Source organism: Fringilla coelebs (genome assembly GCF_963513975.1).
Source record: "Fringilla coelebs genome assembly, chromosome: 1".
Taxonomy (NCBI): Eukaryota; Metazoa; Chordata; class Aves; order Passeriformes; family Fringillidae; genus Fringilla; species Fringilla coelebs.
The window spans coordinates 103,312,590-103,329,833 of NC_140028.1; the positions used below are offsets into that span (position 1 = coordinate 103,312,590).

Genomic DNA, 17,244 nt, shown 5'->3' on the forward strand with positions numbered 1-17,244 from the left:
TTCCCTTGACCTGCTGGCTCTGCTCCTTTTGATGCAGCCCAGGATTCAATTGATTTTCTAGGCTGTGAGCACACACTGCTAGCTCATGTTGAGTTTTTCATCACCTGTCACTGCCAAGCCCTACTTCACAGAACTGTTCTCAATCACTTCTCTGCCCAGCCTATAGATTGCCCCAACACAGATGTAGGACCTTTCACTTTGCTTTATTGAACTTCATGAGGTTTGCATTGGCCAACCTCTCAAGCCTATTGAGATCCTTCTGGATGGCATTATTCCTTCCCTCCATCATATTGACTGCACTGCCACTTGTGGTGTGCAGAGCTTGGTGTCATCAGTGAACTTGCTGAGGGTGCACCAATCTCACTGTCCATATTGCCAACAAAGATGTTGAACAGTGTCAGCCCCAACACCAGTTCCTGAGGGACACCATTTGTCACTGGTTTCCATGTGGACAATGAGCCATTACCGCACCACTGTTTGGGTGCAGCCATCCAGCTAGTCTTCATTGCACTGAGTGGTCCATCCATCAAATCCATGTCTCTCCCATTTGGAGACAAGGAAGTCATGCAGGACAATGTTGAGTACTTTGCACAAGTCCAGGTAAACAATGTCAGTTGCTTTGCCCCTATCCATCAACTCTGGAGCCCTGTCACAGAAAGCCATCAAACTTGTCAGCATGATGATATGAAGCCATATTGGTTATCACCAGTCATCTCTTTGTTCACCAACATGGTTTCCAGGAGAATATGCTCCTTGATCTTGCCTGGTACAGATATGAGACTGAATTGTCTGTAGTTCCTTGAGTCTTCCACTTTCCCTTTTTGAGAAATGGAGGTTATATTTCCCCTTTTTTCAGTCTGTCATGGTTTGATACTGGCCAGATGCCAGGCTCATACAAAAATTGTTTGCTCACTCTCTTCTGCTATAGTTTGGCAGAAGAGAAAAGAAATAAAAATTAACAAAGGGCACATGAGTTGAGATAAGGATTGGAAGAAAAACACTCTAAGGGCAAAACAGGCTCAAATTTAAAGCTATAAGGTAAATTTATTATTAACACAGTCGGGGAGGATATAAGACATCATTTCCCCCCAGTCCCCTCCCTCTTTCCCACTGACAATGCAGAGAGGCAGGCTATGGGAATTTGGTCAGTTTGTTACTTGAGGTCTTCTTCTGTTTGCTCAGAGAGAGGAGTCTTTCCTCTGCTATGCCATGAGGTCTCTTCTATAGGCAAATACTCTTCTGGAAAACGTTGTCTATGGGGTGCAGTCCTCAAGAATAGGCTGCTCTAGTTTGGAAGCAAGGGCCCTCTCCCTCTATCTCTGGAAGCAGGGGCCATCCCTCTCTATTTGGATCTCCCACTGGATCACAGCTTTCTCTGACATCCACTTGCTCTAGCATGAGCACTTTTCCCACAGGCTGCAAGTGGATGTCTGCATTTCCCATGGACTTCATGTACTACAAGGGGACAGTTTGTTTCGCCATAGTCCTCACCACAGCCTGCAGTGGAATTTTGGCTCAGATGCTTGAAGCACCCCCTCCCCCTCCGTTTTCCACTGAACTTGGTGTTGCCATGTTGTTTTCTCTAACATGTCCTCACTTCCTCCTCGTCTCTGACTGGAAAAAACCCGCTGCTTGTAGGTACCATTGGCAATATGTTCCACTAATTCAAAGATCTTGCAAGATCCTGCAGTGCTGGGAGGTTGATCTCATCTAGGTTCTGTGTTGAGGAGTTGCTTGTCATCTTTCTGCTGCTAGCTAGGCAACCCTACCACCATCATATGGGCAGTGGTAGCTGCATCATGGGTGCTATTTAATGCCTCTCCTCATGTGGGGCACTGGGAAGGAAAAGCCACCAGTGCTGCCCCTGCCCTTCTGCCTGCAGCTTGGCTGGCTAGGGGCAGCCAGGCAGGCAAGGCTCTCTGGGGCTGCACCAAGATGGTGGTGGCTGCAGCAGCGCATCACCACTGGCTGTGCCACGATGGCCCCTGGTGGCGGCACCTCGCCATGCCTGGAAGCAAAAACTGCTTGTGTGCTATTTTTATTTTTTTCTTATACACTTTCACGGGGCGGTAACAACCTCTCTAATTGGGCCAGCAGCATGTCCATCTTCAAAGATGTTAGAGATTGGTTCTGTGAGACATAGTGGAAGCTTCCAGCAGCTTCTCACAGAAACTACCCCTGTAGCACCCTACCCGCTACCAAAAACCAGGCTGTGCCAAATCAACACACAGTCATCATCAAGAATTTCACCTGACTGCCCCAGTTTCTCAAATATGGTGGATAATAGCTTAGCAACTTCGTCTACCCTTAGGACCCATGGATGAATCTCATCAGATCCCATAGACTTGTGCACATTCTGGTTCCTTAGATGGTCTTGAACTTGATTCCCTCCCACAGTGGGCTTAGGGTCTTCATTCTTGCAGTCCTTGCCTTTTCCTTTCATGACTTGGGCAGGGTGTCTAGAGCATTTGCTGTGGAAGACTGAGGCATAAAATTCATTTAAAATCTCAGTCTTCTCCATATTCCAGGCCTATCCAGGTATCCAAGTCTCCCACTTCCTCCTAGAGAGGGCCCACATTATCCCTAGTAATTTTTTTGTTATCAAGATACCTATAGAAGCTCTTTCTATTGTCTTTGACATCTCTGGCTAGACTAAATTCTAACTGAGCTTTAGCTTGTCTTTGCTTTTACCTTCTGTAAACTTCTTTTTTATCTCTGAGGTGCTCAGCAACCCTTTATCAATGTATGGATGCCTTTTGGCATTTTTGCCCCATTTTCTCTTGTTAAGATGCATTGTTCCTGAGCTTGGATGAAGAGATCCTTTAATATTAGCCAGTATTCTTGTGCCACTCTGCTCACCAGCGCTCTACCACAGGGTACTCTATGACATGGGTCCCCAAAGATGTCAAAGTGTGCTCTCCTAAGTCCAGGGCAGGTGATCTTACTGCGCATGGTTTTATTATATGTGTAATTATTATCTATTTATTGTATATTAAATATATTTATTGACAGTTTCTTTCAGATACCTATTTTTAAGGATGCAAATTAAAAATTGTTAGATTTGTGTCTGATATGTTATAATGGATGTTGTTTTTTTATAAAAGGCAACAGTGGTTTGAAAATGCTTAATTCTGGAACATGTAATTTGTTGTCTTTGGATGTCATTGTCAACAAATTCAATGACTGTATTGTGTTTGAACAGTTTCTTCGAAAAACTAATTCACACTAACATGTCAAAAAGAACTAGTCTGCCAACAGGAAGGCTTTCTTTGGGAAATACTGATTAGAAGATTGCTGGTTGTGAAAAAAGAATATAGCAGCCTTTCTTTCTCTCCGACATCTGAAATTTATCCTTGTGCAGCTCTCACATTTATTCAGTGGAATGAGTCATCTCACTTCATCTTAGCCTTCTGAAGCCACAATGACCACCTAAGATAATCACCTGGCTCATTTCTTTCACTAGTGGGAGAAGGCAGTGAACACTTTCCTGAGGAAGTATATGACAGGTGGTTTATCATTGCTATCCACCCCCAGTGACTTCCATGAACATCTGTGTACCTGATTTCTATAAAAGGTTTGTGCTAGGTGAAACAGTTGACTTGAATTTTAAAAACCCCAAAACATGACCAATCCTTTTAACTGCTTATATATGCTCATTCAGTTTCCAAAGTTCAGAACATGAGGATGAGGGAGATGTTTCCATATTGGAGGAGTGAACATCCTTTAGAGTTCTCAGTAGCAGGACAGGGTGAAAATGATAATTCACAGGACCTGGCACTGAGGAAATGCTTAGACTGTTATATTGAAAATCATTCAGTAAGCCAAAGTTTGCTAAAGTTTCCAGTGCAGGACTTCCTTTGATAGGCATGAAGGAATTTATAAATGGGAAGTGAAAACCTAAATTATTTAATTTCACTTATAGTTGACTAATGTTGTCAAAAGTTTATCTCAATGTTCTTTCACGTTCCACTCAAGGTGAGTTGAAACAAGCTTTTTACCATCCTGCCAAGGCCACTGAACTTATCGTTGCTGTACTTTCATGCTTATAATAATAATAAAAAAAAATTGATTGCTTACAATTTTTAATGTTTGTATTTTTATTCAAAGGAAGGAGGATATTTCAGGAAACATGAAGAAGGCAAAGCAATTACTTGGGAAATTGTATATAAATCTTTTGGATTAAAATGCCAGTGTATCAGTATTGTGTGTTTGCTCTTTGCACATGTTTTTATTTCCTCTGAATCTTGTGACTTGCATTTTTTTGTATACAAAAGTAGTGGCAGAAGATAGCTATCAGGCCTAATAAAAATTCATTGTGTCACAGGCTACCAGTTACTCTATTTTTAGTTTCATTTTTGAGTATTACAACATGATCTGGCTTTCTAGGTGTGTCTTTTCCACAGTGAAAACATTATATATGTATGCAGAGCCTTACATTAAGATGCAGCAGAATGTGGAATGAATAATACCTGCTGACTGTTGTAAAAAGAGGTGGTGAACTTCTAGGTTACTTCTTGTGTATGCTGTACTTCCACCAATTCTCTCTTGGAATGGGTTTCAGGGATTTGCTATGCAAACTGTGGAGACATCTGTCCGCCCAGTTGACTGAAACTACTGCACATGTGCATTACATTCATAACCACCTGTAGTCTGCTCTGGATACTTTTGGACAGTGTTAAATGTCCTGTGTATTTGCTTTACAGTTTTTTTACACCCCAACAGGCAGACAGATACTGTTGCAGGGCATCTGTCAGACCTTCTATGCGCTTAGATAGTCTGCACATGCTCTTTAACTCTGATATGACTCTCAGAATATCCAATTTATAAAGCTTGTCAATTATAATGAGATGGCAGATGCACGCCTATTTCTGTGTAGGAATTCTTTGATACGGTTCACTGCTTCTCAAACTCAGTAAGAATTTCTTACCAGTAATTATGGTGTTTTTCCAGAGGAGAGTGAGGAATGTGCTGAAGATCAGAAGGAAAGGCTTTGTCTTTCAGTTCAGCAGATGTTTATTTTCCAAACTTTTTTGTGTGTATACTGAAGCCAGCTTTTATGCAGTCAGGTCTACTTCTGATAGCTATTTTGTTAATTTATAAAGTTTGTTGTTGGCTTTGCTTTTTTTTTTTTTTTTAAAGCTATTTGAGCTGGCTCTCAAAGGAATGTTATCACAAATGAGTTGATCTTAGAGTTGACTGCTAAGATCATTGAGTCCAACTGTTAACCCAGTGCTACCAAGCTCTCACTCAGCCATGCTCCTAAGTGCCACAGGTGAATTTGATTGAATTTCAAAATTATTTCAGCCACCTTGAAGCAGAATTTTTCAGGTAATAAATTTTCCTGGATTCTCTTCCATCCATTTAGGACTATTAAAAAAACAAAAAACCAAAACCAGATATACAAACTATCACCAGGCTCTTATTTAATACAATTAAATCGGAGTAGCTGCTCAATGAATCAGCAATAGTTAAAGATAATGGGTGATAAGACAGAGACACTGTAATTTTTTCCCATGATGGTGTGAGAAACAACAGTACTTCTGTTTTTCTAAATGATTGATGCACACAGTACTTTGATAATCTTCATTGAAGAATGTTGGTTCCATGAAGCAATCATTACTCACTGTGCTATTATAGAATATGAGTTTTGAATGAGTTGCAGCATAAAGCTGCCAAATACTTATATCAATTAAGTAAAAATCAGGAAGAGCCAAAGGTCATGTTCTTTCTGTAAAATTGACTGCTGTGGCTTGTGTACAATGTTTCTGGTAGCTAGTTAAGTGGTCATATCTGCAGACTCCCCATACACAGAATGAAGAAACAAGGAGGAAAATGAAGCAATGCTTACTGTTCAAATGTGAAAGTAGTGAGTTCTGTTTAATATACATGAGACATATGGTGGCTGCTTGATCTAATGAAAATCATAGCATTTCCTAACCTTGTATAGTATTTCTACAATAGTATTTCTAAGTATACTCTAATAGAGTTTTGCATGTGTACATCAATCGTTAGGAATAAGAGTCATTTATTAACAGATACTATTCGAGACGTTCCTTCTTATGGGTGAATTGAAATTGTCCTCTCTTAGCTCCTTTGTTAAATTTAAAGTAATTTTTATTTTTACTTATTTCAGTTTTGAGTAGGGAACAGACAGCTGATTAATGGAAGTGGTTGTCTTGCCCTGCTCTGCGCTGATATGGCCTCACCTTGAGTACTGTGTGCAGTTTTGTGCACAACAATAAAAGATATTAAACTATTAGAAAGTGTCCATAGGAGGGCCACAAGTATGGTGAAAGATCTGGAGGGGAAGCCTTACAAAGAGTGACTGAGACCACATGATCTGTTCAGACTGGAGAAGAGGAGACTAAGAGGAGACCTCATTGCAGTCTTCAACAATCTCTCGAGGGGAAGTGGAGGGGTGGATACTGATCTCTTCCCTCTCATGACTAGTGATAGGACTCAAGGAGTCTGAGTTCAGAAGCCTTTGGGCAATGCTCTCAGGCATATGTTGTGATTCTTGGGGTGTCCTGTGTAGGGTCAGAGGCTGGACTCAATGATACTGATGGGTCCTTTCCAACTCAGCAAATTCTATCATTCTGTGATAACCCATGGAATTATGTATATTTACCTGGCATCATTGTAACTGATCTTTGAAAAGTAATTTTTGTTGATTTCATGTATCAACATGAACAAAACTTCAAAAAACTTGTAGACTTCCAAAAGTTCTCACCGGTCAAGGTGTATGCGAGGTCTCATCCTGGGAACTGACACTCACTTTCAACCTATTTTGCTTTATACTAATCAGATTTTTGTTTTCCTTTCTTTAGATTACGGTCTTTAGTAAAGCAATTGGAGAGAGGGGAAGCTTCAATTGTAGATCTAAAGAAGAATTTGGAATATGCGGCAACTGTTCTTGAGTCAGTATACATTGATGAAACTAGGTGAGCTAACTACAGACATCAGCACTCATATCTAGCACCAGTTGTAATTTACATGCCAGTTGTGAAAGTTGGTTGAGCCAAGATTTATTATTAGTAGACAATACGGTTTTAATAATTAGAAAATTGTATTCTGTGTAGAAGAGATCTTCAGTCCTTCATTTAAAAAGTTCTTTAATTTTCCTGGAAAATGGAAGGAGATCAAAACCAAACATAAATGTAATACACTTTTTCTTAGAGAAATGCTTTCATAGTCATTGCAACCTACTTTTTCTGACAGTTTCTAAATGTCTACTCAACTATTTCTTCTGAATAATGTTAAATTTTTCACTTGTATGATGTCTTTGAAATTAAAAAAAAAATTACTCATGAACAGAGGTAGACTGGCAAGACACTGCAGTGGAGTTCCCTCCTCTTGGTTACATGCCACTTACCTAGTGATTAATGCACTTTTAGAGTCAACAAAGATGACCAGAATGGGAGAGGAGAGGACGGTATGTTACTAACTCAGATGCTAGAAATTCCCAGAAATGACCATAAATTACCTTTGAAAGGCAGAAAGTTCGGAAATGTGATGAGCTGAAGATGTAAAGTCATTAGATGATCATGTTGTTGTGCTTCAGAAGGCTGATACTTCTTGTTTCTCAGCCTAGTAGTGAGTTCCACAATCTGAAATGTAAGTATGTAAGAGAATTAACAAACAGTTGAAGACTTGTACTAGTGTGTTTTATTAGGGCTGATGAATCAAGGACTTTTAACAGCTGCTTTAATTAGAATATATGTGAGTTTCTTTTTTAATAATGTTTTAGTGCTCTCTAAGGAACTCTGTTTACCCTTCTGTTTCCTCATCCTTCTAGGCGTTTACTGGACACAGAAGATGAACTCAGTGATATCCAGTCTGACTCTGTGCCCTCAGAGGTCCGTGACTGGTTGGCTTCTACCTTCTCAAGGCAAATGGGGATGATGCTCAAAAGGACTGAGGAAAAACCCCGGTTCAGGAGTATTGTCCATGCAGTGCAAGCTGGGATATTTGTGGAAAGGTAATGTGTCATGTAATTACTTCTTTCTGCTATCTACCCAGGTACTGCAGGTTTCACATATAATATGTCATGGCACAATGACAGGAGGTGGTGAAGAGTACCTTAGGCCAGAAGACCACAGAGGACTAGTGGAAGACTGCTGAATGAAGAACACTTTGATGTGCTTCTATAAATGTTTCTACACAGATCTGGGTAACACCTAAAATTCTGGGATTTAGTAAAAGACTGCAAACTGAAACAGTACCTACTCCTCTGTTCCTACTATAGTGCAGATGTAATAGCCCACTCGGTATAATTTTGACAGACAATATACACTTCTGCATAGTTCTAGGTCAGGAGTGACAGCATTTAAAATTTGGACAGATCAAACTCTCCCTTGCTTCCGTTTACTTCTGTGGTCTGGTATATCTTATGAAGAAATTCTAAGATACAGAAAAAAGTCCTTTACCATATTATTACTTGAGCTAACTATAGATCAAAACTGATGTGAAAATTCTGTAGCTCAGAGAGGATTTCAAAAAAGCCATTGAGTCCTCTCAGCCTTCCCTCTTGTGATTTACATCACAACCTGTTACTAAAACTGATTTTACTTTTTTAACCCTTTAAAACATTTATTCATTTCAATTTGGACTCCTAATCTTACCTTTTCTTGTCAAGTAACCACTCTTCACTGACCTTCTTTGTTTAAGCCAGGAGGAGGGCTGGCATGTGTGAAACTGTCGGCATTATTTGGACAGCCTGAAAGACAGCAGCTCTCAGATCTCTGGTGCAATTTTGTAACAGCAAAATTCAAGTCAGGAGTGGAAGAGCAGAACATCTTCCACTGTTGATCACAATTGCAGTGACAGCCTGACAGTCCTCTGTGCAGGAGGTTATGCATATCAGACAGTGGACCACAATCCACACAGACTCACAGAAGCCTCCTTTGTCATGACTATAGCCAATATTTTTATCTGTGCGCTAAAGTTACATGTGTTAAGAGTGGCAGCAAACTGTAATAAAACTAAACCTCTAATTTCTCCTTGGGACAGATTTCTCCAAGGTTTGACAGGCTATTTGTGAATTAACCCTCATTCTCTGGGGGATTCGCTCAACAAGGAAGTAAATGCAGAAAGCTGGCTCAGTGGGCTGTTTCCAGCTGACCTGGATCACTCTCACCCATAGAAGGAAGTGTTCAGATATAATACAGCGCTGGAGGAGGGTTGTGACTCTCCTGACCTAAGGGAAAGGGGTTCTGCCTCAATTGTCTCTTAAGAGAATGTGATGGAGCTTCAGACTAGATAAAGGAAGGGATAAGAGATTCTGTGATTTGGGAATGGGCGAATATAAGTCTCCAAAGGTGAATGACTTTTTCAGGTCTGAATGCAGAAAATTACAAACAAAAACTGCAGTTAAGGAAGACTTTGCACAGGGTCATTTCAGATGGAAGAGAACTTTCTATCATCTCCTTTTAGTCCTACAGTGCTTTAGGGCAAAAAAAAGGTGACCTGTGGAAAGACCTTCTAGCTATGACAGAGTTTCTGCATTTACCTAATCCTGTTAAACACAGTGTGTCCTGAAAACAACTTGAAAAACTTGTACATACTTTATAATATGTTTAAAATATACTTTACAATCAAGTTTAAAATCTGGTACATTATATACTTTGTTTAATATGGTTACAGATGTTGATTAATACCTTGTTCTTTTTCCCTTACTCCCTGAAACACACACACATATGGCAAATGCTGAAAAGGTTTTATACTAATCTTGAAAACATGCAGACAAAAATAACAGCTGCATCACACTGGAGTTGATTCATTTAATACAAATGGTTTCTGAAGTACACTCAGAATTAGCTTGCAGGTGGGCCAGCAAGGACTAAGGAAATGGAAAGGTCAGTACAATTATGTACAATGGAAAATGGGGAACATTTTGTTCAGTTGAGTGTAGCCTTTCCATCTGATCATGACCTGGTACTGGCAAATTCTTTGTCATGTTCAGCTCCGTAACAAAGCTGTGAGATACTGGGAGTGTACAATCTCAAATTAAGCTATACAATAAGAATAGTATTGAGAATATTTGGCAAGTTAGGAATAAAATGGAAGGAAACAGTCCATATTTCAGTTAGGGTTTTCTGGGCTAAACAAGGTCTTCTGTAATGGTCTGTTGTTTTATGAGTTTTGTTGATTGTTTTGTTTCATTTAATTCTATTTATGTGTTGCTTTATCTATTTCATCTTGGTAGAATGTACAGGCGTACCTCAAATATGGTCGGCTTGAGCTACCCACCAGCTGTAATTGGAGTGCTAAAGGTAATCCCAATAAAAAGGTGTTGAAGGGGGGTCTGTACAAAACATCAAAATAATACTGTGATATTTGACATGATAAGGGGGGGGGGGGGGGGGGCGTGTCTTTCTTTCTCTCTGACATTCAGTTAGTTTGCATACATTAATCATTTAACTGGCCTAAAGGATTATCCTTTCAATAAAAGAAAGAATGAAGTTCAAGACTGCAGTCATCTTCAGGTTGTGAAGGTTGCAATTTTGTTCTAGATTACAGTGATTAAAATGAAGATTCAGGAATCACTCACAACATTTCACAAGGAAGAAAAAAAACACAGATGGAGAAGGGAAAGGATCTGTTGCTGTGAGAGAAGGAAATTTCTTGCATTGTTCAGCTTCAGGTCTTCAAAGTGACAATCGCTTTATGAAAATGGACCCTTCTGTGAGTTTTGAGGTTTCAGAGTGAAAACAGTTAGTCAGAAGTAGTCTGAAAAATAAAAAATGCTTCAATCCATGAGACAATTGCAAGATTCTTGACTTAGGCAGGAATCATCAAGACTACAAACAGAAGTTGACAACTAGCTGCCTACACAGCAGTTTTGCAGATTACATGTTGTGTGTGGTTCAACCATGTCATGCAATGGTGAAAAAAGGTGATAGAGTGGAGCAATACACAGGGGTATTAAGTATAAAACTCGTTAAGACATGCTGCAGCATTTCTCCACATTGGAAGGATTTGCAGTTAAGCTATCCTTTTCATTTTGAATAGTAGAACTCATCAAAAGATGTAGTGGAATTGAAAGAAGAATCATCAAACGTGCCCTTCATATACAGAATCAAAGTATGCACCCACACATTTTTCCAACTGCATATTGACTAGTGCTAGCTTCACTCCTGAAATGGGATGCAAATTCTTTGTTCTTTTGCAACTACAGTCCATAGCATCTTATGAGAGAAGATATCTATAATGGTACTTCTCCTGAGTTCTTTGCAGTAACAAGACAGTTGAAGACTCATCACCTACTCTCAACTGACTTAAGCCTTATAGAATTCCTCCATTTTTTCTATGTTTTCAAATGGTTAGGTTGTAAAAAGAAGTGATCATGTTAGAATAAGTTTAAACAAACCAATACAACAAAGTCATTGACTAATTTTTCTCAGAGTGAAATAGCATCTACTGTGCACTCTAGAATATATATTTTTTTCCAAAACTGTTTTGCGAACATGTCTTTGCTTGGATGTTTTTGGGTTTGGTAATGGATTTGGTTGAAATGGGAGTTACTTTGAAGAAGCCAAAACAGTCTCCCTAGCAAAGTAGTCACAGCACCAAGCCTGATGGAGTTCAAGAAGCATTTGGACGATTCTCTCAGGCACATGGTGTGACTCGTGGGGATGTCCTGTGAAGGACTAGGAGGTGGACTTGATGATCTTTATGGGTCCTTTCCAACTCAGCATATTCTATGATTCTGTGAAGTCTTCTGTCTTAAAAACCATATTTCATCTGAAATGTCTCAGTCCCATCTCCTCCACTGAAGATGTATTTTGTTGCTTGATTTAGTCCAGTAAGGTCAATTAAAAAAACCCTTATAGTGACCTGACTGCTAAGTGTGGTCTGTAAAAATGACCTGATGATTTAAGCATGCAAAAGGGTGTAGGAGTGTACCACACACACATCTTCATCTGTTCTGGATTGCCATAATCAACATTCCCCTCAGAGTCATGCTAATAAGGACAAGGACTGAGATGAAATGAAGTCAAAACAAGCTTATTTTCTAAATACAAATTCTCATTTTTGCTGCTGTGGTCAAGAGGACATCTGCACTTAATAACCCAAAGCGTGGAATCACAGCTTTGTGACAGAAGTTGGTTTTAAAAAGAATGAAATATTGCAGCTTCTGCAAAAAAATGAAGGCTGTAGCAGCACAAGTTCTAGATGTATAATCTGTCCCATTTTTTTTCAGTGGATGAGAAGTTTGGCTTTTTTAAAATTGAGCGCACAGCATCTCTCTCTTCTTATATATATATTTTATACTAATTTTTCTACTGCAGTAATCTGTTGCCTTTCTGCACCCTTTGTATCACATGGGTGTGAAGATAAAAAGACTGGTTGCCATAAAAGGACAATCAGCCTTGTCTTTCATTTGAATAGTGATTATACAAACCATTCATAGAGACATGTTTACAGAGTACGCTGTGGTGATCTGCTGTTCATCAGTCTAGTGCTAGAGATGGAACTTTGCATTAATTACTGCTGAAGGAGTTACATGGTTTAGATTTTAATTTTCAGCCTTTTTGATGCCCATGCCATGACAGGAATATTTTCAAGGCTAGCAAATATGCAGGTAATGAACACAGAACCTGTAGTCACTTACAATGTCTGCAGTATAGAGCTCTGCTTATCTGTGGCTACAAAAATGTTGTGCCTTCCAGTAATGTTGAGCAGAATAATATCTGTGAATTTGCTTGTCGACTTATATATGAAGTCTCCAAAGGTTAAGAAGAGACAGAAAGCTAGGAAACTGAGCATTTAGAAAGAATTAGTGTTTCTCTTCATCTCTTGCTAGTTAATGAATGCTGTCCCATCCCACAGCCTTCCATAACATTTGAGATTCAAACTCAAACTTCTGCAAGAAGATTAGACCTTAAAGTTTAGATGTAGGAGCTGAGAAGTGAACTTCCTCTCCTTGATCTCTTGACTAACCAGCCTGAAACGCTAGTAGGTAATTTACAGCTGACTGTAACTTTCCCAACTGGAATTAGATATTTATCCTTCTGTTATAAAGGTTAGAATTTTATATAATTGTTAGCACTTGATGTATCACATCAGCCCAAACAGGACCATCTCAATGTCTCTGGTACTAAAGCAAATAAGAATTTTTATCTTTTAGGATCCATCTTTTGGTGATTAAATTCCAGTGTAGAGAATTGCTGTGTTTAGAATAAACAAACAGCATATGTGTTCTTAAGGGAAGCTACTTAAACAGAAGTCACACAGCACTAATAAGTATACTGATACTTATTCATTGGTTAAATGGATTATGAAGAATTTATTGAAAAATAAATTATACCTTTATATCACTACTGGAATTCTCAAATTGTGAAAGTAAAGAAATTGAATGATCATGGTAAAAATGATAACCATATTAACTGTCTTTTCTACCTCCTCTTGCAGAATGTAGACAAATGGTCCTTTGATGTATTTGCGCTCAATGATGCCAGTGGGGATCATGCACTGAAATTCATTTTCTATGAACTTCTCACACGCTATGATCTGATCAACCGTTTCAAGGTCAGTAGTTAGAAGATGGCTATCTCCATTCATCCTGAATTTTTTCAACTTTCCTCTCATTCTGCTTTTTTCAATTAAAAATGCAATTGTAGTTATCTTTGAAGAATTTGTGAACATTGCACTTTCCTTAATAAGCAAAACCAGATGTGATTTAAGTAGAACTGTCAATTGCAATGACATACCATGAACTAGGTGGGGGTTCTAAATTAAATCCATCAGAAATACTGCATTTAGTCCTCTGAGAATGATGGTGTCATTTTCCTGAGCTTCATAGGCACAAAGGAGAACAGGAGAATATGAAAGCAAATTCAAATTCATTCCAATTAGATTGGCCAGCAGGTCAAAGGAGGTGATTCTACTCCCAACTCTGCTCTCATAAGACCCCATTTGGAGTACTGCATCCAGATCATCCAGGTCTGGAGTTCTCAGCACAGGAAAGACGTGGACTGTTGGAGCCATTGTAGAGGAGGGCCACAGAAATTATCAGAGGGCTGGAGTACCTTTCCTGTGAGGAATGGCCAATGGAGTTAATGTTTTTAAACCTGGAGAAGAGAAGGTTCTGTGGATTGTTTATTGCAGCCTTCTTGTAGAGGATGTATAAGAAAAATGGGAGAAAATTTTATAGCAGGGCCTGTTGCAATAAGACAAGGGCTAATGATTTTAAACTAAAAGAGGATAGATTTAAACTAGATATAAGGGAGATTTTCTTATGTTGAGAGTGGTGAAACACTGGAAAAGGTTTCCCAGAGAGGTGGCAGGTGCCCCATCCCTGGAAGCATTCAAGATCAGATTGGACTCTGAGAAAACTGGTCTAGTTCAACATGTCCCTGTTCATTGCAGGGCAGGTTGACTAGGTGACTTTTCAAAGTCCTTTCCAGCCCACACTATTCTATAATTTTGTAATTGTTACAGAGGTTTCCTCCAACTTTCAAGAGGAAACACTGCCATCCAGTTCTTGACCCCTGTCCCCACGCAGATACTCTGTCATCCCTTCCACTCTTGACATTTCTATTTCTGAGGTTCCCTCAGAAACTCACTTCAACTGGAAAGAGTTTATAGATGCCTAGATTTTTCAGGAACTGCCTATGCCTGATGAGACATCAAGATGTCTGCTTAGAACTGCATCCTCTGCTTAAATGTACCTAAGAGGAGAAGAGCAGTGATAGCAGTGATCTTTTATATGGAAACCTTAGTTTTTAATGTATTTGCTGTCTGAGCAGGTGAAACTGGAGAACCCATGTTGTCAGTTACATATGTTACCACCATAGTCTCCTTTCTAGAAGTCCCCTGAATTGCATTTTGTCAGGTAACTGCAGTTACTCTTGAAGTCACAAAAACATGGCAATCCCATTGGATGGGCAGGCTGGATTTTGCTGTGAAAACCCAGAGGTCTGATAAACTATAGTCCTCTTAGACCATCTAGGATTTGCTGTATCATGTGTTTCATTAGAAAATTTTAAATGTGTATGGTAAAGCAGAGATACATTCCAGTGGATCATGAAGGTAACAGGCAGTTGCTTGCAATCTATTTGGAAATATTTTTCCATGGCAATCAATCCAGCAGTTGCTGTTACTTTTCATACTCTATGTGTGCTCCAGACAACATTTCATAGTATACTTATTTTGTGTATTTATTTGTGAGAAGGATTCACATGTAATCTAACTATGGATGGAAAAACCAATTTGAAGTAGTAACCTGAATTCACTCTCTCTCTTGAATGACTATTTCAAATGTTCTAGAATTTTGTTTGTTTGTGAAGTACACATGGCTCTTTGAGAACCTATTATCAAAATACTCCTGTCTGAATGCTAGCCGTCAAAGCTGGGAGTTTTTTTTTTTTGTTTTTGTTTTTTTTTTGTTTGTTTGTTTGTTTGTTTGTTTGGTGATGCTTTTTTTTGTTGGCTTTTTTTTTTCCTTTCTTTAATTCTGTGCTGCTTTACTTAGATTCCCATATCTGCCTTGGTGTCTTTTGTGGAAGCTTTGGAGGTTGGCTACAGTAAACACAAAAATCCTTATCACAACCTAATGCATGCTGCAGATGTCTCACAGACAGTCCATTACCTCCTTTTCAAGACAGGCACTGTGGTAAGTTAAAGACTTGTCATCCTGAATATATAGTGAGTTTACAAGAGTTTCTGCTTATTAATTGAGATAATGCACAGTGGAACCTGTTTACCTGTAGACACACTTAATTTGATGTGGCTGGACTAATAAAGGTAGACTTTGGATTATTTAGGAGCAGAGGGTAAGTGAAGTTGTTGATAACTCTTTTAACAGTTATGTTAGGATGAATAACAGGATGAATGAGAAACCCAAGCTTGGTTTTTCACTCTGCCACAAATCTTCTGTGTGAATTTGTCAACACACATTTACTGGAATTCATTTCACTGAAAATGAAGAATTGTATTGTCTAAGCTTTCTTCGTAACTTAAGATAGGGACACAGTACATCCAAGTGATAATTCATTCAACTTATCTGAGCAAAACAAATGTTGAGATCTGGAAATGCTGACCTTAATCCACTTCTCGACAGCAAAAATATCTGCATTGGCTTGCACACAAACATACAGACAGCTGAAGTCTCTCAACAATGACAGGAATGGACAAAGGTGAAAAAAACTTAGCTCCCACAGTGGCTCTCAAGACAAACAACAGAAATACATTTGAGGATGGACTAGAGAAATTGAAGGAAGATAGATTCCACAGTGAAGTGATTCCACTGCAGTTTGGATTTAGCTGGAGGCTCAGAAAGTTGCTGGCCCACACAGTTGGAGACAATAAATAGCAGGGAAAGTTCAAAGGATACATATGTACTCATTCTATTCTTCTTTCTCCTGGCTACTGCTGCAGCCAGAAAAAGGAATGAAATTACCTTTAGTCTGATTCTGGAGCAGATCTTTTCCCCACATTATTTGCCTCACTTTTTTCCATGCATCTAATTTGCCCTTGCTCTTGCACTGGCAGAAGTGTAGAGGCAAAGGTGACAGTGAAAGGGAGATTAATCTGTTAAAGGTTAGCAGTTGTCTCCTGTTATACCATGGCCATTCAGTGATTGCTCTGTTTGTGGCTGGTACTTGAATACATGTAATTCTGTTCTATTGCCCTTCATTTCTCTGAGGTCCTTTCACTAAGCAGTGTGCAGTTCCAGGATCATGGAGTCTTTGTATTGCAGAGAGGACACATGAACCCAGGTCAGCAGATGGTAAGGCTCTTACTGCAGCTCAGGCCTTCTTGAACAATCCCCAATTGTTATGAACTCTCTATCTGGAACTGTTAAAAAAAGGGTAAGGAAAAACCAAGCGCCTCAGCCCAACCAAATTCTAACACTTTCTCATGCAACAAGCACCTTTGATCAACTATAAAAAATCACTATAAAAATTGTCTGTCAGCAACACTTGTGGTGATATTTGTTTGCTGATGATACCTTTTTCTGTGCAGCTCAATAACAAACTCAAAAACCTGACACCAGTGTCTACTGGGTGATGGAGCATAGGACAGAGAGGTACAAGCTAACAAGGCATAGTGCAGCACTTGCTGTGTCTTTTAGGCTAGTTTCAACAACTGTAGGGTTGCTCACACTTGGGAACTATGTTTTGTGCATATGATCTGAATTTCTGCAGTTCCTTGATTGCCACAAAGATGTTGCTTTCAATTCTGAAGCCAGAACTGGATGCTCTTCCTTGAGGAGTCACACACTCCACAGCCTCCTGTTAA

At 39.3% G+C, this 17,244-nt stretch overlaps 1 protein-coding gene across 1 annotated transcript in view; it reads left to right on the plus strand.

Annotated features, from left to right (window-relative positions):
* The window catches only part of PDE1C (phosphodiesterase 1C), a gene marked incomplete at both ends in the record, with an annotated part of 210,802 nt that overhangs the window by 120,985 nt on the left and 72,573 nt on the right, over positions 1-17,244 (plus strand). Inside the window, 5 exons of the mRNA XM_084213788.1 lie at positions 6,828-6,941; positions 7,796-7,978; positions 10,205-10,271; positions 13,414-13,530; positions 15,476-15,616. Coding sequence (XP_084069914.1) covers positions 6,828-6,941; positions 7,796-7,978; positions 10,205-10,271; positions 13,414-13,530; positions 15,476-15,616 — 622 coding nt within the window. The remainder of the gene's footprint in view (positions 1-6,827; positions 6,942-7,795; positions 7,979-10,204; positions 10,272-13,413; positions 13,531-15,475; positions 15,617-17,244) is intronic.